The sequence below is a fragment of the Conger conger genome, chromosome 4, assembly GCF_963514075.1.
Source record: "Conger conger chromosome 4, fConCon1.1, whole genome shotgun sequence".
Classification (NCBI taxonomy): Eukaryota; Metazoa; Chordata; class Actinopteri; order Anguilliformes; family Congridae; genus Conger; species Conger conger.
This window is the reverse complement of record NC_083763.1, coordinates 32,570,194-32,595,375: the sequence shown is the minus strand read 5'-3', so window position 1 is coordinate 32,595,375 and position 25,182 is coordinate 32,570,194. Positions and strand designations below refer to the sequence as shown.

Below are 25,182 nucleotides of genomic sequence, written 5' to 3'. Positions count from 1 at the left end.
GCACTTCTAACATTCTCCACGTCAAATGCAGTTTTTCTGTTTTTCGACCTCCACATTAATGAATAGCTCTACTCAAAATCAGGCCCAATGCCACAGCACATCAATACACCCAATCCCAATAGCCAGTGCAATTCTTAATAAAGCTCCCATATCATAACAAGATGTTTGTGTGGTTTCACCAAGAACATACTGTTTTAATGACTGTCATTAAAACAATCTCTTTATGTCACTTTACCTCCACGATCATCTTGACGGTGGGCAGGGTGGTGGCAATGTTCTGGGGGTGCGGTGGGCGGACGGTGATGGGTACACAACCGGCATACAGGCAGCCATAAAATGCCGCAATCAGATCCACCCCTGTTCCGAAAAAAAAAAAAACACAGTCCTCACCCACACCAACAACAAAAGGGAAAAAGTTACCTTTTACCGTTCTCATATGGTAATACAAACATCCAGTATTAGAGGTGTGATGTCCTATCTGACAAGATAACACTCCTAAGATCTACAGAAACCATTGACATACGTAGGTCGGAAGAACCTCCTTTCTAGTGATCTCTATGCATACGCTTGCCTGCTGGGGTTCCAAAATGCATCTCCTATGCAAGTACAGATACTAGTCCTTAGTTAAAGTATACGTCATGTTCATACAACGTTCCTAGGTTTTAGAATCAAGAAGAAAGGGCATCTTTTAAAGGGCATCTTGAATGCCAATGTGCACAGCTCTGTCTGCTTTGCCTTAAAAATATGTATATGAAATATTTCAGATGCTTTTGAAATGCTTGCTGGAAACATTAAAATTGTGTAAATTTGGGAAACGAGTTTGGCTGAGCTCATTTTCATTACATTTGATGACTTGGAAACACAAGTTAACATCAAACAGATTTAACTGGTGAAGAGAAAGCATCTTGAAAAATAAATAAAGGTTACTGGTTGAAATAGTTTATGACCTGTTGCTGTTATTCTTACATGCAATCAGTTCAGCAGCCACTGAAATTAAATTGCATAACTGTTCCAGAAGTATAAACAAAGTATAAACAAGCTTAAACAATTTAACATAACAAGGACAGTTAAAGGCATATCCTACATTTAATAAATCACATCCTTGCAGAATGTGTTGATAGTTCGCAATGGTTAATGCACAGTGATTGGTTAGTGATGATGTGGGAGTGACCCACCTGGGGGATAGACGAGTGCAACGTGATCTCCTTCCTGCAGATGGCCCCGTTCCACCAGCATGACCGCAATCTTCTCTGCCCGCTTGTGTAGCTGGAGGCAGGTCAAAGAGCTGGCTATCGCCCCCTGCATTCACAAACATGTACAACATAAATCATTACCCCCTGAGTTCATACAGAATTATAACCAGGGCCAGATCTAGTTAATGATTAATCGCCCACAGCATTCAAATAGAGCATGATAACATGCGATCACTCCCTGCATTCATATAGAACATGATAACATGCTATCGCTCCCTGCATTCATATGGAACCTGATAACATGCTATCGCTCCCTGCATTCATATGGAACCTGATAACATGCTATCGCTCCCTGCATTCATATGGGACCTGATAACATGCTATCGCTCCCTGCATTCATATGGAACCTGATAACATGCCATCACCCCCTGCATTCATATAGCGCATAACACAGAACATTGCTATTGTCCCTTGAATTCTTAGAATATCACAAGATGCTAACTTTCTATTGTCCCAGGGTATTACAACATGCCAACAAGCAGGGTACCCTGCAAGTTGGACCGGATCTTACAACTAGGACCACATAGAAGAACACAATAGTATTTAAGTTAGATCTGTGAAAAGGTGGGTCTTACCCGTGAGCTGAGAAGTGTGTACAGGACGTGGTCTGGAGTAGTCTGGGACCTCCACTGCAGAACCTCTGACAAGAAGAGGAACTGAAAACAACAAAGAGGACAGTAAAGATGGTGTAATATAACCATGTGGGAGCTGTCCTTAGAGGTATCTCAGTCAAGCCTGGGTCAAATACAAGATCGATTGATCTTGCCTGGTGCAGTTGAGCTAGCAGAAGGAACCAGAAGGTAGGTGGAAGTATTTTATAGGTTTCAATACAAGCTCAGTAAAACACAGTAAAGTATTTGAATCCAAAACAATTACGTACAGTGAGGTCCTTAATATTTGGACAGTGGTACAATTTCTGTTCTTTCAGCTCAGTACTTTGAAATGAAACAAAGTGTTTAAAGTGCTGTCAGCTTTAATTTGAGGGCATTAACATCAACATTGGGTGAGCTGTGTCAGAGTTCCAACCATTTTTATACATAGACCACACCAAATGACCAAAAGTAAACACATTTGCCCTTTAACTTTCCCTATTCTTTTTCTACTTTGTTTGCTTGTTTGTTAATTTCCGGATTAAAAGCACTACATGGATTAAAAACTGACTGAATTTGCTTATTCTTAAAAAAAAAAAAAAGAATAGATTACGAAACATGAAGAAAAGCTGTGGGAGTTTTTTCTGGTTGTCAATTTGTGCCAGCAGACTCCTGGCTGACCGGAGGATTGACATGTTAATGATCCATATCTGTGTCTCCGTTTCTAGGTAAGTGCCAGCAATGATGTCAGACGCTCCTGATATCTTGCAGCAGAGGATAAAATATATGTTTTACAGGTGTTCTGGGTTTGGGAGGCATTGGAATCAGTTCTTATATTTTTGTTCTCTGAATTTAAAAGAAATGCTTGCTCACAGAAAATCCAGAGTTGCAGAGTAATGGGATGCATTCCTACCAGACCTGGGTCAAAGATGGAATTGTTTTAGATAGAAATACTTTTCTGTGTGTTAGAAGTGCTGCATTATGATTGCCAAATCATCTAGAGGACCAGAAGGTGGGGTTTGCACTTTCTGAGAGTATTTCATATGTTCAAATACACCAGACAAGCTCAGTAAAGCGTAGAAAAGTATCGGAATCCAAAACAATTACGTATTTCACCCAGGTCTGGTTTCTATGAGGATTATGAAGCCTCACTACGTGGCAGGTTTTAGATATCCTCCATGTCTAATGTGTTCGTTTGCTCAAAGAACATCCAAAGCCCTGGCATTTTAAGTCCCCTGTGAGTTGGATATGTACCCTTGCAGGCACATGTGTGTGATGTGCGGTGTCTCCCTGAGAGTGAGGCCTGGACGTGACATTGTTTTGACAACATGCAAATGGGCCTTTGGTCACGCCAATCCCATTAGGCCTCACTAAATACGATCCCCTCTGCTCACAAATGACATTAGAGGACCAGCTGAGGACTTCCCTCTGCCCTCCCCGAGTAGGTTTTCAAGACATGGCCGTGGGTCCTGCAGATCCGATTTTGACAGGATTTTGATATTCTACATTCAGAGTACTTTTAGGTAATCTGTTGTGATCTATGAAGAACTGCCCAGCTTTTCAGTTTTGCTGTGTTAGGATGTGAAAGCTTTGAAGCTCAATATCTCAAAACTACTCAGAACGCAGATAGAGCCTTATAATTCCAAAGTTATTTCATTTCCATTTTGCTCATGAATGCGCACTGCATTCTGGAGGCAACAAACAGATGTATATTTTAATGTATTGCATGAGTTGCAGATTTTCAGTTCCCAATGTTATTCAGCTCTTGCGCAATAAGAATCTTCCACATATGTGTCATCCCCATTTGCATTAATTAGCATCCCCACTATACAGTAGTGTGCCACAATTTGGGCACACCTGGTCAAAAGCCTTTTACAATTAATATAGAAAGCAATATTCCTTTTTTTTTACAGTTTCAAAATAATACAAAAAAGAAAAAAGGCCCTGTGCAAAGGTTTGGGAACCCTGTCAGTTAGTACTTTGTAACTCCTTCTCGGGCAACTATAACAGCTTGTAAAGACTTTTGGAATTTTTCACCATTCTTCCTGGCAGAACACCTGTAGCTCAGAAATATTATTTGGCCTCCTTGCATGTATGACATGTTTAAGATTTATCCACAGATTTTCAATAATATCAAAGTCTGGTGACTTTGGTGGCTATTCCAAAAGCTTCATCAGTTACTAATTTTGAGGTATGCTTTGGATTATTACCTTGCTGGAATACCCAACCTCTCTTCAACTTCAATGTCTGGACTGAGCTTTGAACATAAGCCTGTAGAATTTCTTGATATTTGGTGGAATCCATTCTTCCTTCCACTCGCACAATATTTCCTGTGCCCCCAGGTGCCGCACAACCCCAAAGCATAATGGATCCACCTCCATGCTTCACAGTTGGCAAGGTGTTCTTCTCTACACATTTTTCACCCTTTTTTCTGGCCAAAAAGTTCAATTTTGGTTTTGTCAGTCCAAAGCAAAGTTCCAAAAGGCTTCAGGCTTCTCAGTGTTTTCTATTGCATACTTCAGAGGCTTATTTTGGGGCCATTCTATCTGAAATCTTTCTTGGTCTTCCACTTTCTTGGTCTTCCCGTCTTTGACTTCAACTGTTCCATTTATGTTCAATTTTCTAATAATGTTTCTGACAGTAGAAATAGGTAGTTTGAAACATTGAGAGTGTTTGTAGCATTCAGAAATCTGTGGACAACTGTTTAGAGGAACCCATGGTTGTTAACACCAGACAGAACAGCCACTGGAGTTAGATAATTTAGAAGGCATGGAGTGACTTACCTGACTCAATCCAAAAGGGTTCATAAACTGTTGCACAGGGCCCTTTTCCTTTTTAAAAAAATAATTTATAAACAAAATTTAAAAAAAAAGAAAATAAAAGGCAATCTTGCTTTAAGATTTGCAGAAAGGTCTCATGATTAACAATACCATTTAGAGTTCAGGTTTGCTTTCGATCACATACAGATTCATTGTAACAGGCTTACAGAATTTTTGCACGCCACTGTATCCTTATCATCACCACCATCATCATCATCATCATCATCATCATCATCATCATCATCATTCATGGCAGTCCACTCACCTGAAGGGCCGATGACACAGAATGAGGTGATGGAGTGATATGGTGAAGAACAGGACATGAAGGACATGACATTGCTCTTCATATACAAACATAAAATATAATTTTATGAATGCCAGAAAAGGAAGCATTTTGAATCTGGATAAACTCACTAAACAGATAAAGCAAGCAAACATTTGCTTTGAAATAAATGTCTCAGATTGTAATATATTTTTGTACATTTTTGTCTTTCAGATTGATAGTTAAGGGGGCTGGAATTCTAAAGGAATTGCATCTCATGTTACAGAGCTGAGTGAACAGTGAGGAGCTGCCAGGATGCTTTTACCCAAGCCCATGCAGAAATTGCCAGCTCTCTAATGGATCTGTACATACAGAATAGGATTTGCGACGTTTTAAGTCTGCCATTCGTTGGACGTAGTCCATTCAAATTTTGTTCAGTAAGAACCAAATGTTCAAAATAAAGAGTTATTTCATGCCTACTCAGTCTATCTGTATGTTTTCTTAATCATGTCTGTCCATTTGAGTGTTTGTTAACCAGTTAATTCTGTGTATTTGCCTGTCTGTGATAAAGAGATTTATGGACAGAGCTTTGAATGACGCTGGGGTAAATTACTGACAGCTGTTTGGCTCAAAAAAGAAATTAGCTGTTTTAGAATGCATTCTCCACCCTCTTCACACTACAGTGTCTACACTGCTACATGTGACTGCTTAGGAATAGCAAAATTAAAACCTGGACTGAACACAGAAGAGAAGCTATACAGGTAAGAGGGACACAGTCAAAATAAAACCTAGGAACCGCTGTCATTTCTGATGAGAGGACCCAGCTTCACACTTCCAACTGTGCTTGTGTGGATGGATCTGTGTGTTTGCACCACAGAGCATAGAAAAATATGGACCACGTGACTGTGATATCACCCACTGACTTAACATGGGCTTGTGAAAAGCATTTTTGAAACAGTAGAATTGAGGTTTTCCGCCCTTATATGGGCACTAGGGGTGTTCAGAAAGGCCACTATTTGTATTTGGATCAGTATTTGTCATCAGTCATTCTCAGAGACAGAGTAGACAAACGTCACATACCAAATCAACAAGGTTATTCTCAAAAACAGAGAAAACACATTGCAACAACATTTTCTTGTGGGTGAAGAAAAAGTACTGACGTATTTTTACCGCGTTGAAACAGTTGCAATGAAAAGGGTGACTAAAATGTCTATTATGGAGCCAACCACAGTGGGGGGGGGGAGAGAGAGAGAGAGAGAGAGAGAGAGAGAGAGAGAGAGAGAGAGAGGTGGAGGTGGTCAGGGAATGATGAAAATGAGGCCCATGGTGCCACACACACACCATTCTTGCCTGGTCATTGTCTTCGATCTGGCCCAGGTCCCGACCACTGGCCTGGGCAATCCTCTTCCCCGAAACCAGGTTCCCCACCATCACAGAGGCAGGGCCAATTTCTGAGAAACAGAGTAGAAAAATATCACACACCACACTGACAGCGTCGTTCTCAGAAACGAGACACACCACACCAACGGGGTCATTCTCAGAGACAGAGCAGACAAACATCACACACCACCCGGGAAACCCTCAGCAAACCTCAGCTGTCACAATAGGTGACAGGTCTACTCTGCCCTGAGTCCTGGAGGGCTGCAGGCATTCATTTAAGTCCAGGAATAAACTACCTCATTAAACTAATTTAGCCAAATTGTTCTCAGCTAATTTGGTTTCGATCAGACATGTTTGGCTCCCATTTGTTCTCAGGGTCTAAGGTATAATGAGAGCTGGAAACTTGTCGGTGAATAGAGCTACAGTAGTAATTACAGAACAGTACACATGAACAAACACAACCAAACACATGCGCACGCAAATACCTAGAAAATATTGTGACATGAAAACATGGGAAATATGCTAATAATTTTCAGAAAACTATGCATTCAATCATTGCATATGGTGAAATCATGAATACAGTACTACGACAAACTAAGGTAGTACCACAAACAGTAGTTTGTTCTGACAGAAAGTCTGCAAGTGCTTGTTTTCTCCAGTCACATTCCAAGAATGAGAATGACACACCCAAACCCATTGTGTAGAAGAAAAAGAAAAATGCTCAGTTTTTTTAGTTCTGGTATGGCAGTAGATGGACTGTCCAAGAAAATAAAGCAGTTTTCTCTAAAACCATTGGAAAGCAGATGAAACAAATAAAAGAAAAAGAAAATAAATTAAACAAATGAAAGAAAGGAAAAGCCCAAGGACTTGATGGCTACCCTACTAAATTCAGCCTGCTGAACATTTCTGGCAAAAAGAATATCACTAATACTCATCTCACTGACAATTGAAATAAAAATGTCTTCAGCAATTCCACAAAACATGGCTCAGCCCACAGCCAGGGCATAGGGAATTCTCTGTTGGCCGCCTGAATCAAATTTCTGTCCCCGTGTGCACCAGCTTTCCCCATGAAGGAAAGCTAGGGCTAGTCCCCATGAAGCTGTCCGGGCAAGGAGTCCTTATGAGATACAAATAATGTTTAGGTGTTCTGATCAAAATGAATTTTTGGCACACAGGCTAATAATATAAAAAAATCCTCGGCAGTGATTTCGGTTTTAATTTACTCATGTTGTGCAAGCTAATTTTTGGCTTTTTATTCAAATTAAGTGCTTTCTGTTCGATTGTTTGGTTCATCGCCTATTGTAATATTCCAATAATGACCATGGATTATCTGTGTTTAAAGATTGCACTGTATGTATTCTTCCCTCTGCATTTTGCTTTTTTCCTGCATAAAAAAATGCAGAATCCACTTTCAACTTCGCAGACATGGCCTGTGTAATAATCAATTTAGAAAGAATTTGCCAGGAGGGCAGGTAAAAAGACAGTAGTGATCATCAGATCATTATTCACTGTTAAAAAGTATAGTTCACATTACGAAAAAGATCAGGTAAATTTGATCTCATGATCACGATTAAAGTACCACTGCTGCCTTATCTTGAGCCAGGAAAAGCCCTGTCATCTTATTACTACTGAAGCCAAGCAAATGCCATGAATGCATGCAGCATTAAGCATTAAGCCATGGGCAACAGAAAGGTTTTTCTGGGTATGCTTCTGACGCATTTCCATCATCAGGTCTATTTCAGTATTCGACAGCCACTTGGCTCACTGGTACTATCATAAGTACTGGTTCTATCATAAGCAAAAGCTATAAAATGTTATCAACCTGTCAACATAATGGATATTCCTTGGTTGTATGAACAAGAGAAACAACCAGCACTGCCAGATAAAGAATATGGCAAAGTCCCATGTTCCATGTGAGAAAGCAGAAAATTTCCACCAACTAATAGCAATCATTAAATTGAACATCCAACCTGACATCCCACCACCAGCCTGTTCTCTGATGCAGATTTTAAAACTACAAAATTTTACTGAAAAAAACCTGTGGATTAAATTTAACTAAGAAATGTGATGTCAATATTAAGGTCAAATTCACTGAGGTCTCAAGACACCCATTTATTTCTACTACTTGGACAATCCCCATTCATACTTTACACAATGAATTGGCTTCACCCACTTCCCTAACATCATAACCCACTGATAGAAATAGAACAGGCAGACTATAAATCTCCATCAATGACTAACCATTCCTTACCAAGACTGTGAAAAATCTAAGAATGGAAGAGAGACCTTAGAATCAGCACTGCCACCAGCTGGACACAAATCTCTATTAACACTTTTTCAACAATACTAAGACACAACTAAATCCAAATAAAATGAACCATACAGCACACATAACCCAGCTTAAGCTGTATACAATGGGATTCATAGACTAACATATGGCCACACCGAATATCCCAGCTAACTACTTCATGTCATCAGGCCTGTCACTAACTCAGCAGTTCTGGCAGGAAGTCATCAACAAAACATCTCCTTATTTGAACTGAAACATCCCACTCTGACCCTCACCATGTTTACTGAGAAGTTTCCCACTAGTTCAAATCCCTATCCATAACTCAAATCACATTCTTCTGGTTCCTTATTCCATATTTGGAAAAGCAGAGACAAAGTGTCTGCAATGTTTAAGCTTTTACAGATAACATCTAATTGAAAACGCAATGCCTCTCAAAAAACAAAAACCACAACTGAATGAAATGTGGGCTCAATTTACAGTATTACAGGCCTAAATCTACTTAACCTAATTAATGTCCAACACACATAATTTCTTACGTGCTAAAACTATGTGTCACACTAAACGCACTAGCCAAAGAACCCACCACATACACTGACTAACAAACCCACAAACATCTTTTCATACTTATTTCCATTTTCCATTACAACACTCATTACTTGCTGATTTTGATGTATTATTTGATTACTAACAGCATAATTATTTATTTAGTTTAATTTATTTTTTCTTATTTGTCATACGTCTCATTTGACATTTGTTTCTCCCAGATTATATATATTTGTTTGCGTATTACCTTCTTATTTCTTTCCATCACCACCTGTCTGTTCTTTTTTATATCTGTCTGTCCTCCATATGTCTGTTCATTGATAAATGTATATGTGGTATTGGGGAAAGGGAAATGGGCTTTGTTTATTCCTGTGCGTTTATTTTTCTTTGGGGGGCTTGGCTGGGGAAAGTTTTCAACTGAGATAATTATAATGTAAGAATAAGGATATTGGTACTGGTATTGTAAGATAAATTATGGTATTGTAACCACAGACACAGACAGAGCCACCCACAAACATATTCACACACACACACCTGGCTGTTTTTGTCTGGGTTTTGGCAGGTTGGTGACACAGGTGTGCGGGCACATGAGGACATTGCAGGGGTGCAGAGAGCCTTCAAGGAACAGCTGTTTGGTCTCTGACAGGTGGATGCCCCCCAGGGGGGTTTTGGGGAGGGTGTTGGCAGGGACCAGAGCCAGGCAGAACACGCCTACCCCGTGGATGCTGTCTATCGCCTGAGAAAATGGGAGAACAGTGCGACGGGAAAGAAACCAGATGTTTATCAGACAGAGCTGTGAGAGAGGGGTTATAGAGGGTGTGTGTGTACTGCAAGCAAACTACATTTGACAACTTTAACCCCTTAAGTTAAATTTTCTTGACACAACCTTGAAATTTACATATGTTGCCCTAAAAGTTGCCGGGTGTACCCTAAATTATACAATCACTATAGCAAATGTAAGTAGCCCACAAGCTAATACCATTTACAGCCTGGAACTGCAGCTACCCCAAATCTCTCAAATTGACCCCAGTTTGTTCAATGCCCCATTCAACTATGGAGAATGTATGCCTAAATTCAAATTACGCCCATCGTAATTCTTAAAAAATCTCTGTATGGAATTGTTTTGCCAGCCACACAGAAGAGTTCATAATTTAACCTTGATCTCTTGAGCTAAATGTTGTTTTGAGGTGAAATTGTATAATGTATGAAATGCTGACTGTACTGAAGTATTCTTCATGACTAGTGCACAAATTGATGTGAGAAAGTTGGTCCCCTTTTTTGCCCATACAGACAGAGGGCTGCACACAGTCTCATGAGGACATCCAGAGCATGAGACACAGTCAGGAGCTACAGTAGGAGAGCGGGGCATATTGTAACACTTCTCACACTCTTACATTTCATTGGGGCAATACATCACAATGGAAGAAATGTCACCAAATCATTCTCAGGCACATATTTTGTATTCATTACAGAACATCTTCATATGTTATTTCATTACAGAAAATTAAGTAGAGGGTGTGCACTTGCGAAGGGGTAAGTTGTCACACTATGAGTGGTAAGTGCGATAACTTACTCTGGTGACAACTTACCTTACTCTCCCCTACACACACAAACCCAGCTGTGGTGGGGTGTCGGGGTTCATACCTGCAGCACGCGGCTCATCCACTGAAAGCTGTCCTCCTCGGTGGAGTCAGGTCGTTGCTCCGCCACCACCACGATCCGCTCATCATGGAGCACCGTGATGGAGAACACTGCGATCCTATCAGTGCAGAGAGAGAGTCAGAATTACATTATGAATGTAGCCTTCAAAGGCATACTATAGACCTTTCTGTCTGCTTCTCTCTGTAATCCAAAAATCCTTTAGTAGTTCACATGCTTTCACGACTGAGTTTAATACACACACCTTCCTCTGTACACAAACTTCATGGGCTCCACTGCCAGGGCGGTGGCCACAATGTCGTCAGCGTTGTGTCTCCGCCCCCCCACCACCATCAGGCCGTCCATCTTCCCTGCGATGAAGACGAGGCCCCCGGGGCCCACAAACCCCAGAAGGCCTGTCCGTGTAAAGGGGTACTCGCTGATGGGGGCTCCGGAGGTGCTCATGGGGAACACCTGCCACACAAAAACACACAGTGTGATTCCTGCCTCATGAATCACAGCCAAGAGTGCTACACCTCAAAACAGTGCTTTTTCCACCCCAAACAGACAAACATGTCAATCCTACACCCCACATGCTCCACTAGGGACCATCAAATCTGGCCTTCGAATTCAAATCCAGTTCTGGTTTTCTTTTCTCCCTGGTAATTACTGCTACTGATTGGTCAGACTGTCTTCAAATCTGACTGGCAGGTAACGGGAGGATGGGAAACCAGCTATTCTCGGCCCTTGAGTTGCCGACCCCTGTGCTACACTGTCCAAACAAGTATGTTTGGGAAGAGACAGGGAGACATTTCACCTCCAATGCTTTCATATTAATTCATTGCTGGACCAGCCACTACGTTTGTGAGACCTTACAATTTACTATGCTCCATATAAGTGGTCCAACAGCGCATCTTGCCAAAAAAGACATGAAACCAATGCCTATGCATCGGACATATAACATCTGGAAAATAGGTTCTGCTTTTCATTTTATCTCTGGAGAATAACATTACATTACATTAGTTATTTAGGTGATACTTTTAAAAAAAATCCAAAGTAACTTTGTTAATTGGACTAAGCAGAGGCCAATACCCCTGGAGCAATGTGGGGTTAAGGGCCTTGTTCAAGGGCCCAACAACTATGCTGACCGTATTGTGGTTATACTGGGCTTGAATCACCAACCTTCCAGGCCCCAGTCAAGTACCTTCGCCAAAAGAATCTCAGAAACCGTTGCTCTGGAAACTAAGAACTCAGACATTTTCCCCAGAAACGAAACACCTGCACCTACAACCGCCCGAGTCCCATGTCACAGAGGCCCGAGGAGGGACTCACCTCGAACGTGTTTTTCGTCATGCCCGTGAGCCCATAATAGGATGTTCCCGTGGCAACGGAGCACACGCAGAGCTCTCCAATCTCATCGGTCCTGCAGAGCAGAGGAACGCTGTCCGGCTTCACCACGCACATCAGCGCTGTGGGCACAAAGGCAAAATTTGGTCAATAGAGCCAGAGAATAAGGGCGTTTTGTTTCAATGATGACGGCTTTGGCTGCTAAAACAAATATGAAATGTCTGAAGGGCTAAAGTAGAGGAGCTATGTCATTAACACGCCGGTTCGGTGTTCCTGGGTTTGAAAGAAGAATCTGGTGTGTAGGCATCAAATGAAACCTTTGTGAACTTCATCGCACAACGTCAAGGGATGAGGATTGAATGCATAATTCCGTAGTTTGAATGGAGCTCTTTGATTGGCCCAGACTTGCAGAGACGCCTTGCATCGTGGTATACAGTGCAGGGCTCTGTACCTCCCGGCATCACGGTGCCCACATCCTGCACCGTCAGCACGGACAGCCGCTCTTCCGAATCCACCCGGATCACCCCGTGACTCAGGCCCTGCATGGACAGCGCCCCTCGACCCGGCGGCTGGTTACTGTCATCTGTGGGTCTGAAAAAATGAAATCAGTATCAGTCAGAAAAGGCCACCGCGTAGAATACGTTTCTAATTATATTACATTATAGGTATTTCGCAGACGCTCTTATCCAGAGTGTTGTACAACAAAGTGCATAACCATAACCAGGGAAAAGTGTACAATCATAAAGTGTACAAGACAAAGTGCATAACCATAACCAGGGATGTAACCCATAGGGATCAATCAGGGACGCAGGCAAAAATTTTTAAAATAATAATAATAATAATTGTAGGGGTCCTCGCACGGGACTCCAAATTATGTAGGGTCCTCGCACGGGCCGCCAAATAACGCAGGAATTTTACTCTCTACGAAACCGGGGCGCCAGTTAAACGTTGTGTAGCAGTATAACTGCAAAAAGTAATCAGTCTCATAAAATTACTATTATCAGAAATATCTAACCACAAATTTAGTATTTTAATTAATAATTAAAATAACCAATATTAATGATTAAACATACCGATAACCTGAAGGTTGGAAGTTCTTCGAAATACTGCTTTAACTCGGCTCTCATGTCTATGCGATTCCAAAGCGGACACCGGGGTTTAATAAAATATATTTATTAAACAAACATACAAACACATAACAGATAAACTAACGGGAATTAGTAAGGAAATTTAGTTGGGTATGTGTGTGTGCGTGTGTGTGGCGCGCGCAAGTGCGCGTGTCGCTTGAACAAAGGAAAGGTAAAAGTGGGAGTAGCTAGCTTGAGTAAGCTAGAGTTCTGGGTGTGGTAATGAGTTAGAGCTAGCTGTGGGATGGGACTACTTGAGTAGTTTTACTCTATATATGCGCAAAAGACGGCGAATCAATTCACGTACATATATATGTAGCTAACCAAACACATTACAGTAGTAGGATGGTAAATATTGAAACACAGATCCACAAAAACAGTTAAGACTAAACTAAACACTGGCTATGCCTGAATGTTTGTTCTCTCACTGAGTCCATACGCATTGGATCCAAAAGACGTGCTGTCCTTATAGGAGCCGCGATGGTGCTGTGAATGCGTGCGTTCTATATAGATGTTCGCTTGTCCTTTTTCCGGGTGGAAAAGTTTGTTGCTGTTGTTCGATGGTGAGCTTTGCAGGAGTAAACTGATGTAGCGTTCCGCGTACACCAGTTTCCACTCGCTATAGGCCACGAAGTTACCGCGAGGTAACTGGGTGTGTCCGTAGGCCTGGTAGTGCGCTGTGCAGCATCCAGCCTCTGTCCGAGTCTCGGAGCAGATGAGCTGAAGCGAATGGCCAAAAAGGGTGCGTCCAAGAGAAGAAGCAGAAGAGGCAGAAGAAGCAGAAGAGAGATCCCAAGAACGTGTCTTGCTCTTATACGGGACCGTTTATTGCTCCCGCCATTACGGGATTTGCTGAACCAAGTTAGACGTCATTCGTGGTGGACGTCGCAGAATTTTCCTGTGGGAATGTGGAAGTTGTAGTCCCTACATCCCCCCTGTGGTCTCAGGATGCGGCTGAAGCCAGTGTCCCTCGAGAGCACAAAAGTCAGTTCACAGTCCACAGGTCAAGTACATTGGGTCGGTAACACAGTTCACAATTGACTGACAAACATCCAGGCATTTATCAACAATTAACTAAACTGGTCTAAAACACATGATACAAACAATGTGAAACACTAAGGTCGAACAGTGAATACATTGTCACAAAACATAAGAAACCTTGGTGAAAGGGTTAGTCGTTTTGTTAGTTCAGGTGTTTTGTTAGTTATTGGATGGTGTCCAGAAGGTGGAGCACCAACAGGAATGACCCAGCCATGAAAATGTTCAGATGATGTAGGGGTCTAGGATGGAGAGGCTGTAGCCTTTTTGGAAGTCTTGTTCAGACTGACCAATTGTTCTAGTCCCTACAGTCAGGTTGCTGACGAGGGTTGTCATCTGAAATATGTGGGGGCATTTTCAAATTAGGGCAGCTTTCTGTATCCAAGCTTAACCTTATGGCTGTGTCATCAGGAAGGAAATGGAGAGGTGGTCTCATTTCTAAATGATGTGGTAAGCTCACAAGTGGTCTTGTCTTGCTTGGGGAAGAGGTGGAGTAAGGCACACTGGGGTGTGGCAATATACTTGTAAAGATTACACTGTAGTTTCTACATGCAATACTTTACGATGGTTCAGTAGGTGTAGAAAGAAGCAATGAACGTTTACGAGTTATAACAGGTGTCGGATTTAACTCTACAGTACCTACTTACGATCTGCGTTTGCTGCTGCTACATGCAAATCTAAGTGGCTGCTATAAACTACCTGTTTATTTTGCCACCCCCCCTTTGGTAGGAAAGGTGTGCAAAAGAAAGTGGTCAAAGCTTCAGCTGGGAGTCTGCCTGTGAGGAGACCACGGCTATAGATCAGTCTTATTTAGTCTTTTGATGGAGGTTGAACAAGACCAGATAGCTCTTTGGAGTGGTTACTCAAGGCATACACACTACTGAACAAAGGTTAGAGGCTTTAGTTGTCCTCAGAGGAACTGAAGAAGCTCTCTTCAGACAAGGTATCTTCCCTATCAGAGTCATGCTGGTGACTCTGAGGCTTGGGCCTACCGGGTCAGTCTTCTCTCCAATTTCGGCTGGAATCAGAGTGTGAGAAGCGACCACGGTGGCTCTTAACCGGGAACTTACTCACATGCCGTTGTTTTGAGCCATTAGACTTTAATGGGGCAACTTGGGAAGTGCCGGCGGGCTTGGTTGGAACAACGTGCTTAGCTGTTTCCAATACCTCGTTCCTGGGCACAATCCTTAAAGTGTCCCAGACCATTTGGGCTTCATTCCTTAATTCAAGGGCTGAGTGTTGGCCCCTTGAAAACAGTGAAACATGAGTTCGGACGCAGGGGTGCAGGTTGTGCACAAAAAGGGATTTGAAGGCTTGATCTTCATCTAAGCCTGGTCCGTTTCTGCCCTGGAAAAATGCATGTTTAAGTCGTTGGTAAAAGTCTTTTGGTCGTTCTGTACGGCTATGTTTAACCTCCACAGATTTGATCATGGCTGTGGCCTGATCAAACCGTGGCAGGTACTCAGCTACCAACGCTTCACAAACCTTGGGATAGCTGGAACGAACCTGTGGTGGAAGTTGTTCCATAAATGTATGGATCTCTCTGGTAGAGGTTTTCCATACAAGTCGTACCTTTTCTCGATCGGTTGCCCTGGGCAGATCCGAGAGACAGTAGTCAACTTCTCTCAAGTAACTCTGAATGTTAAATTCAGAGTCCTTGGGGTCAAATATGTGGACATACTTCGCCATGGCCTCTAGCTCCTCAAAGCGAAGACCATGTGAAGTTGCACTAGTCTGCCTGTTTGGAGAAGGAGAGACTGAAATCACATTTGAATGTGAATGCGTTTCAAGCGGAGCTCGATGTCCTCGGTTTGGTTTAGGGGGCGGAGCTACAAAACAGTCATTCTCGCAATGGTTGGCAGAAGATGAATTGTCGCTGTCAGTGTACTGTACAGAGCTGTCACCTATCCTCTCAGTTATAAAGGGAAAGCTAGCGGGATTAGCGTTGCTTTTTGTGTGCCCAATTAATAACGTTAGATCTCCTCTACCGTGTCCACGGGAGGGTTCCCTGACCTCCTCATGAGAGGGGTGGGCATGGAAGGTGCAGTCCTGTACTTGCCTGACTGTTTCTCCCTTGCGGAGATGGACCACCGTTGGGATGGAGTCCCCCCTTTCCCTCTCCAGGGAAGAGGTGGGCAAACCATTGCTTGGGTGGTCAACAGCACTGCAATCTGAGGAGACTGACGAGTCTCCATCAGAGCAAGCTGTGGAACCGGGATCTGACAAACCCGAATCAATTTGTGACCCCCCTTCCCCTGCCTTGTGGTGTAAGGAGGAAGCAGGAGAAGCTGGAGTTGGGCAAGCCTGAGAAAGCAGGCTTACAGAAGAGTGGATGTGGCAGCTTGTGGCATCCACTCTTCAACTGAAATAATTCCTCTCTGTAGAAACAAAGATCTGATTCGGCTGAATGCAGATCACGCAAGTATTGTACTGCTTTCTTGCCAACAGTTTGAAGCTCAAGTAAAACACTGGTGTGTTGTCCTTTGAGGTATGCCATCTCTGATTCTAAGTTTTTGTTGCTCTGAAGAGCAAGACTAATCTGTCTGGCAAAATTCAAGACCAGACAACTAAGAATTGGGTCTTTTGATTGGGTGGGGGAGTGACCTTTCTCGTTGATTAAGGAGAACATTTCTTTCCTACATTCAGTGAGGTTCATCTGATTCAGGAAAGCTATGTAGCCAGGTGCTAAACCTTTGGCTAAAAAGGAAAGGTACTCATCAATAGATATGGGTTCCATATCTCAAGCCAAATAAAGCTAAAAGCTAAAATCAGTAACTTAAGAGGGTACTCTTGAAGTTAACAATTTGACAAGGGCCTTGAGCTCCTAACAGTTGGCAATGAATTGTTTCCCAATATCACAATCCAACATACAAGTTGTGATGAAGGATAAAGAATTTAAAAAGCTCTTTGAATATTCTCTATAACTATAGTACAAGGTAGCTATAGCATCACACAGGGACTCGAGATGCACTAGCGGTACTGCAATGCAACAACAGCAAAATGACCGAACATATGGCGGATATTCAGACAGTAAAATAGGAACTGTGATGCTGATCACATTAATCCTAAATACCAGAATGTGATTGGTTGAAATTACAATTAAATTTGGATTTGACAAAGTAATTATAATTAATAATACAGTGCGACTAATAATACTATTATTGATAATACGTATTATACCGGAAGGTAAATGCCAATCAACAAACTACCGTGTAAGATTACGGATGTAATACTACAATGTTACACGAGGGGGCAGTATATTGAGAAAGCGGCTCATGCAGGCTTTCAAAAATGGTACAAGGGTAACCTCTAGCGGTCTTTTCAGAAAATTGCACTGGTGGCAATTTAGCTGAGAAAGAATGCCGAGAATTCGTTCTGGAGTCACGTGACATGAGCCAAAGCTCGTCTTTCTCATGCAGAGCTCCAAATTAGGAAGGGGAATTCGTTATGAAGTCACAAGACATGAAATTTGAGCCAAAGCTAGTCTTCCTCACACGGGGCGCCAAAATATGTAGGGGTCCTCGCACGGGACTCCAAATTATGTAGGGTCCTCGCACGGGCCGCCAAATAACGCAGGGATTTTACTCTCTACGAAACCGGGGCGCCAGTTAAACGTTGTGTAGCAGTATAACTGCAAAAAGTAATCAGTCTCATAAAATTACTATTATCAGAAATATCTAACCACAAATTTAGTATTTTAATTAATAATTAAAATAACCAATATTAATGATTAAACATACCGATAACCTGAAGGTTGGAAGTTCTTCGAAAGACTGCTTTAACTCGGCTCTCATGTCTATGCGATTCCAAAACGGACACCGGGGTTTAATAAAATATATTTATTAAACAAACATACAAACACATAACAGATAAACTAACGGGAATTAGTAAGGAAATTTAGTTGGGTATGTGTGTGTGCGTGTGTGTGGCGCGCGCAAGTGCGCGAGTCGCTTGAACAAAGGAAAGGTAAAAGTGGGAGTAGCTAGCTTGAGTAAGCTAGAGTTCTGGGTGTGGTAATGAGTTAGAGTTAGCTGTGGGATGGGACTACTTGAGTAGTTTTACTCTATATATGCGCAAAAGACGGCGAATCAATTCACGTACATATATATGTAGCTAACCAAACACATTACAGTAGTAGGATGGTAAATATTGAAACACAGATCCACAAAAACAGTTAAGACTAAACTAAACACTGGCTATGCCTGAATGTTTGTTCTCTCACTGAGTCCATACGCATTGGATCCAAAAGACGTGCTGTCCTTATAGGAGCCGCGATGGTGCTGTGAATGCGTGCGTTCTATATAGATGTTCGCTTGTCCTTTTTCCGGGTGGAAAAGTTTGTTGCTGTTGTTCGATGGTGAGCTTTGCAGGAGTAAACTGATGTAGCGTTCCGCGTACACCAGTTTCCACTCGCTATAGGCCACGAAGTTACCGCGAGGTAACTGGGTGTGTCCGTAGGCCTGGTAGTGCGCTGTGCAGCATCCAGCCTCTGTCCGAGTCTCGGAGCAGATGAGCTGAAGCGAATGCCCAAAAAGGGTGCGTCCAAGAGAAGAAGCAGAAGAGGCCGAAGAAGCAGAAGAGAGATCCCAAGAACGTGTCTTGCTCTTATACGGGACCGTTTATTGCTCCCGCCATTACGGGATTGGCTGAACCAAGTTAGACGTCATTCGTGGTGGACGTCGCAGAATTTTCCTGTGGGAATGTGGAAGTTGTAGTCCCTACATAATAATAATAATAATAATAATTATTATTATTATAATACAATTCATATACAGCCCAGATCCACATGCACTTTCAACATCTTACAATATTCTATATATGTTTGAATACATACAGTACCACAGTATGTCTAGTTATTGATAAATAAAGAAAACATTCTAAGGAAGAAATAATATTCGCATTTAATATAAGTGAATTTTAAAATGAATAATAATGACATGGAGAGTGTCAGTCGAGTTTTGAGATGGAGGCACAGGACTGTTTCAGAACTGCAGTATTACAGAAAGCTGAGGCAATGATGAGGAAAGGGGGTTTATTGCAGGCCTGCTTGTTACATTGCTGAAATCAAATCATGCAGTAAAATGATGTATTCATCATGACATCAGCAAATGACAATGCACCACATTTGTTTGCGTGCGAAGCGACACACAACTCTCATTAGATTCCCTTTCATTTTACTGACTGCACCGTACTGCAAATTAAAGAAAGAACCCCTCACCCATAAAAAAAGGCAACAAAAAAAGAAAAGAAAGCAGCTTAATGAAACAGAAAAACAGCAGTGATATGCATAATGCAGTTGATATAAAAAAAAACTTTTAAAAAAACATTAATCTCTTTGTCTGATGTTTGAGTCTGGTCACCAAGGGTACACAGCTTCTAAGATGTGATTACGCCAGACCAAGAAAAATAGTATTCCTTTGCAAGTGACTTTAGAACCACCGAAACCACAACACAGCCCATATTTTTCACGTTAGAACCTGGTGATTTTTTATTTCTTTTAGAAGGACCAGGGAAACTGCACTGTGATAGAGGAGAATTTCTATGTGCGTGTGCATGCGTCAGACTTTGGTGAAATACTTAATATTTTGGATTAAAATACTTTTTCCTTGAACCTATGAAATGCAAGATCAATGAGGACAGAAAACAATTTGGATCCCATTCAATTGTGCATTCAACCCAGGGCAGGTGTCCGTGCACACTGAGACTGAGACTGTAGACTGAGACTGGCTGGTGTCCTGCTGCCTGCTAGGTCTTCAACCTTCTGAAATGCACACATGCCATACCACTTCAGAACATCGTCCACTCTCTCTTCTCACCAACAGCCAAGCTGTCCCTGACTATCTTTAGACTTTGGGCTCATTCCATTCACTTATTTTTCTCCTATCTTTTTCTTTTTCTACTCCTAGCTCCACCCATTGGGAGAGGCTAGAAAAAGAAGTGAAGATGGGGAAATTGAGAGAATTTAAATTTGGCAGATGCAATGTCCTTTCTCTTTCAAACATCTGTTCGAAGCCATGTCAGTCACAGACATGGAAGATGGGCAGAGGTGGCTCCACAGGTTGCTCAAAGGCAAGGTTGGGGGCTCCTAACTTCCATTTCTAGCTCCTAGAATTCTGTCAGTCCCAAGAGTGTCATATGGCACTTGAGTGTATCTACCGCAAAATTCCATGAGTGCGATATGGCACTCTCCACCTAATACCCTTTAAACCAATGAAAATGACTGCTGTACTATTTTTTTGAGCTGCTATTAAAACCCTACTAAATACCCAACGTTCTCAATTTCTCAACCAAACCCTTGGGATGTGGGTGGAGCCACTTTATATTGGGCTTGGGACTGAAAAGGATAACAGGTTGGAATGTCTTGTTGGAATGGCAGACTTCAATCGATTTCAGGGTCAGGAGCAAGGAAAAGAAAATAGGGATTGGAATGAGCCCAATGACTACACCTCACAGCCAGGCTTCTGGGGTCAACATCCTCTCACTAGCTGGCTGTCCCGTCCCTTCAAGCTCCAATCGCTCCTCATGACTCCGGTCATTCTCTGCCTCCATCCCCAATGGAGGAACAACATTCACAACCAGTCTGGAAGGCAGACTCGCTCAAAATTTATTTTTTCAGATGACACCTCAATGTTTCTATTAAACTTCCATTTACAAAATAACTGACCCCTTTTTATAAGTCTAAATGCATTGCTAAACTGCTGTCCACCATATAAAGACTTTCTGTCTATGTGCTCAATATAACAATCAACCCGGTCCCAAGCAGGAACCCAATCTTTCAACCTCTGGTCAAATTTCCTAGTTTTGTATTTTGTACTATTGTTGCCACTGCATTGAATATACACTGTAGCAGGGTTCTCCTGTACAGAGAACCCTGCTACAGTATATATTCACCACTTTTCCCTCACTTGCATCACTGACTGTGTAACGAAAATAGCCCGTGTCACCTGTATATTGTTGCCACTGTACCGACTCACAATCAGGGAAGAGACCTGGTTTCTGTTAACTACTTTTCAAGGCTGGTAAAATACTCTTTCCATCAGTACTGGATTGATACAAGCTGCAAACCAAATAATTACAGTCTTGTTTTAATGCATGTGCAGTTAAATTCAAAGTCAGTGTGGAACTTAAATTCAAAACCCAGTTCATTCTGATGACGTAAGTGAAAATGTGGCTAATTTTGTTTGAGAAATTATTTCAAATAGTTAGCCATGGTGTAAAATCCAGCTATGGCCTTGAAATGGCCAGCTACCAGTTGATTCAAAACCTAGCTAGAGCTAGTCAAACAATGTTGAGTATGGAGCTGGTCTGAACTATTCAACCAGCAACAAACTGTTTCAAAAACCTAGCTTGCGCTGTTTTTTTCAGCAGGGAGTACCGTTTATATTGTGAAATATTTTGTAATACGGATTAATGTGCTGTACTTTAGGGAAGCACTGTTCAGGACGGCATATAAGGTGTAACACTCAGCACTGTTACCTCCGGATAGCGACGGTCAGGGCTTCTGGAGAGCTGGCGCAGGGGCAGATGACCTCTGCTCTTAGGCCTTTGCTCTGGAAGACATTAAGGAAGGCGTCGCAGGACGAGATTGACCCTGGGAGAGAGAGGTGCAGGGTCTGAGAAACAGCCAGCTGACAGGACCAATGTTGGCTCCTATACTTCACCTACCATAGGTGGCAGCAGGTGGGGTAGGAGAGGTGTGGGTAGTGGGGCAAAGACAAGAGCAGAAAAGGACCACAGCATTGGTGAGGAGGTGTGGGCATGGCACATCATGGTGAGGCCAGGAGAAAAGGAGCAGGTGGGAGTGTAAGTTTTTCATTACCATCTTGGGAGTTAATAGTCTATAATGCTTCAGACTTTGGCTTTGGACCTCCCGTGTCCCAGTCATGTACCTTAGCCACTAGGTTCAAAACATGGTTCAGACTAGTCCCAGAATACACTGCCAATCTCACAGAAACACACACCACACCCTGGCAGTGAAGCCACAAGCACAAAGCACATCTTCACCAGTGCTCTGCCGGTCTCCATCACCACAATCTGTGGATCCACTACATACATTGTCCATCTCTTTACAGCAGTGGTTCCCAACCCTGTTCCTGGAGATTTACCATGCTGTAGTCCCGCAGGTGCTTTGTTAGGGCTGGAGTGAAAACCTACAGGACGGTAGATCTCGAGGAACAGAGCTGGGAACCACTGCTTCACAGAGAGGCTTCCGGTCTTTGTCTCCTGATGCAGAAGTTGCCCCCCACTGAGTTTTTATTTTCAGCGAGTGGAAAAATTATTTAGGTTGCTGAGTCAGCTTGAGTCCTGAGCTGCACACACACACACACACACACACACACACACACACACACAGCATCCCTGGGGCTCTGTATTCATGCACTCTGTGTACAGACACAGTTCCTTTTAGCAGCAGTCACAAAGGACTTTTTTTCTTTCTAAAAACAGCTGTCTGGTCAAGCCCTTTCTTGTGGAATGCAAAAAAAAATAGGGTCGCCTTCGCCAAAAAGAGTCCTCCACGGATTGGGGCGGCGGACATGTCCAGCTGTTTTTACCGGAGCAGAGGAGTTCGCCTGAAAATGCACTGCCCTTGGACACGGCTAACAGCTAACACTAAATCGTTCCCTTTTAACACTGATGAGGTACAGAATAGGGAGGGAAGGAAAGATAGAGAAATTTTGAAGATTTATGGAAAGGCTGAGACAAAGAAAATGATGAAGAAAAAAGAAAGAAGGAAAAACTAAACGACTCAGCTGCATAGGAGAAAGATTACAAAAAGAGAGGTCTTGCAGAGATGCAAGTAATAAAGGCCTGTGTTCCATTACTCTTATTCAGCATACATATATTGATATTTTAATTTTTCCTTGTTCCATTTCCTAAAGGCCATTTGCAATAATGCTGAGGCAAAATGTAAAAAAAACAAGTTTGAGAGACAAACAAAAAGCGAGAGTGAGAGAGAGATTAGGGATGGAACGGTATGAAAATTTCAATCCACGGCTATCCTGGCCAAAATGATCCCGATTTAGGCGATTATCTCAGATGCTGAAAATCTTTGAAAAGTATGAAAACATATTTGAAATCAATTGACCAGCAAAAATGTCTCACAGAACATGCAAAGCATTCATCACTGTCTCTAAACCACAAACACAAATTGTTGTGTTTCTCTTGCTCGGTCTCTAAAGGCTGTGTTCTTCGGCGTAGTCTACGAGGAAATTAAATGGGGATTGGTTTCCACTTGCACCGACATCCTGAATGTGTTTCTTCCATGAATTTAAACATAACTGACTGACTTTGCTTGACGAATAAAAATTTGCGGTGGTGAATATATTATTAATATGATGGCTTTGGCAATACTGTACCAATGTATGGTCAGGGCAAAAAAGCATACTGCAGGATCAACCTGCCGGAACATTTAACTTTTTTTTCATATTTACAAACCACTTTCAGTTTCAAGAATAAGGGGGATGATAGATACGCAGTTCAGGAATTTGAATCCACCGCTATCTCATTTTTGACCAAGTACTAACTCCCCGCGGTTTTTCTGCTCTCCTGTAAACAAGACATCTGTGCGGCAATGTGGAGGGTTTACTCGCGTTGGGTCAGGAGCAATGTGGAGGGTTTACTCGTGCTGGGTCAGGTGCAATGAGGAGGGTTTACTCGCGTTGGGTCAGGAGCAATGTGGAGGGTTTACTCGCGTTGGGTCAGGAGCAATGTGGAGGGTTTACGCACGTTGGGTCAGGAGCAATGTTGAGGGTTTACTCGCGTTGGGTCAGGTGAATTTGAGGGTAGGGGTAGAGATGGCGGAGCTCACAGGGGTTGGATCCATCTGCGACCACCAGCATGCGGAGGGAGGCGAGGTTGATGTCTCTCTGGTCCCGATGAGCCACCAGCGCCCAGTGCATGTCTCGAGACTTCACACAGGCCACTTTCGCTATCGAGGGAGGGGATAGCACAACCATGATTAGGGTAGCCAAACAGAGCTCGGTTTTAAAATTCATATTTACATATATTCCCACACGTCGACAAGAAAACAAATGGCGAGCTCTGTTTTTAGATCAAGCAAGCTTTTCAGTTCAGTTTTGTAAATCTTCTGTAAATCAGTTTTTTCTGTCTGATATATTGTTTGTCTGTGTTGCGTGTGTGTGTTGTGTGTGTGTGTGGGTGTGTGTGGGGGATGGTTCATCATCTAATAACAGCCCCAGACACAGCTTAGAACACTGACCTTTGTATTGGCAAACTTTCTGGATCCAAGAGAGCGGGTTGACCTTCATGAGGGAGTAGGGGATGCAAATGACGTGCATCATGTTCATGACACTCTGGTGGAGGAAAGCCGGAATTCCAGGCACACATTAGACACACCATTCCAGTGTACTACTAATCTGAGAATTGATTATAGACTTTGCATACGGCTGAACACAAACACTAAAGTCAGGGCCAGAAACTAAGCTCACCCCATCCTCAATGGCAAAAATGACCCAGGCTTGACAAATACTTGTGTATTTCTGGATTTTTTAGACACAATTTGCCTGGGGTTTGACTTTGATTTCCCCAGACATTTGTGCAGATCTAAAGAGCACATAAAACATGTGCATACATTAATGAACATCTACATTCAGTAAATGAGGATGTCCCCCTGATGTTGCAGTTGCTGTCTTACCGTAAGGATCCCATGCCAAAGACCCACATCCTTCTTAAAGTCTAATACATTCACAATGGTCTCAGCTAAAGAGAATGAGAGAGAGAGAGAAAGAGACGGAGGGAGATGGGGGAGGGGGGGGGAGAGAGGGAGAAAATGCATTTATTACACTCGGTACAGATTCACAGTCACATGCACACAGATTCTGCACAGTATATTTCACTTAAAGACTTGAGGCACAATAACCATGTCAGTAAATAAT

The 25,182-nt window shown here is 42.5% G+C and overlaps 1 protein-coding gene across 12 annotated transcripts in view; it reads right to left on the bottom strand.

Moving 5' to 3' along the window:
* Positions 1 to 25,182, bottom strand: part of LOC133126246 (disco-interacting protein 2 homolog C) — a 166,015-nt gene that overhangs the window by 25,712 nt on the left and 115,121 nt on the right. For 7 of the 12 annotated variants that reach the window (XM_061238246.1, XM_061238249.1, XM_061238251.1 and 4 more), the window contains exons 15-27: positions 24,942 to 25,006; positions 24,507 to 24,600; positions 24,096 to 24,215; positions 21,764 to 21,878; positions 12,574 to 12,713; positions 12,108 to 12,244; positions 11,041 to 11,249; positions 10,782 to 10,896; positions 9,672 to 9,873; positions 6,266 to 6,375; positions 1,829 to 1,909; positions 1,176 to 1,299; positions 236 to 357 (exon numbers count right to left, since the gene is read on the bottom strand). In XM_061238246.1, the coding sequence (XP_061094230.1) occupies positions 236 to 357; positions 1,176 to 1,299; positions 1,829 to 1,909; positions 6,266 to 6,375; positions 9,672 to 9,873; positions 10,782 to 10,896; positions 11,041 to 11,249; positions 12,108 to 12,244; positions 12,574 to 12,713; positions 21,764 to 21,878; positions 24,096 to 24,215; positions 24,507 to 24,600; positions 24,942 to 25,006 (1,634 nt within the window). The remainder of the gene's footprint in view (positions 1 to 235; positions 358 to 1,175; positions 1,300 to 1,828; positions 1,910 to 6,265; positions 6,376 to 9,671; positions 9,874 to 10,781; positions 10,897 to 11,040; positions 11,250 to 12,107; positions 12,245 to 12,573; positions 12,714 to 21,763; positions 21,879 to 24,095; positions 24,216 to 24,506; positions 24,601 to 24,941; positions 25,007 to 25,182) is intronic. The other 5 variants (XM_061238248.1, XM_061238250.1, XM_061238253.1 and 2 more) reach the window with 1 other exon arrangement.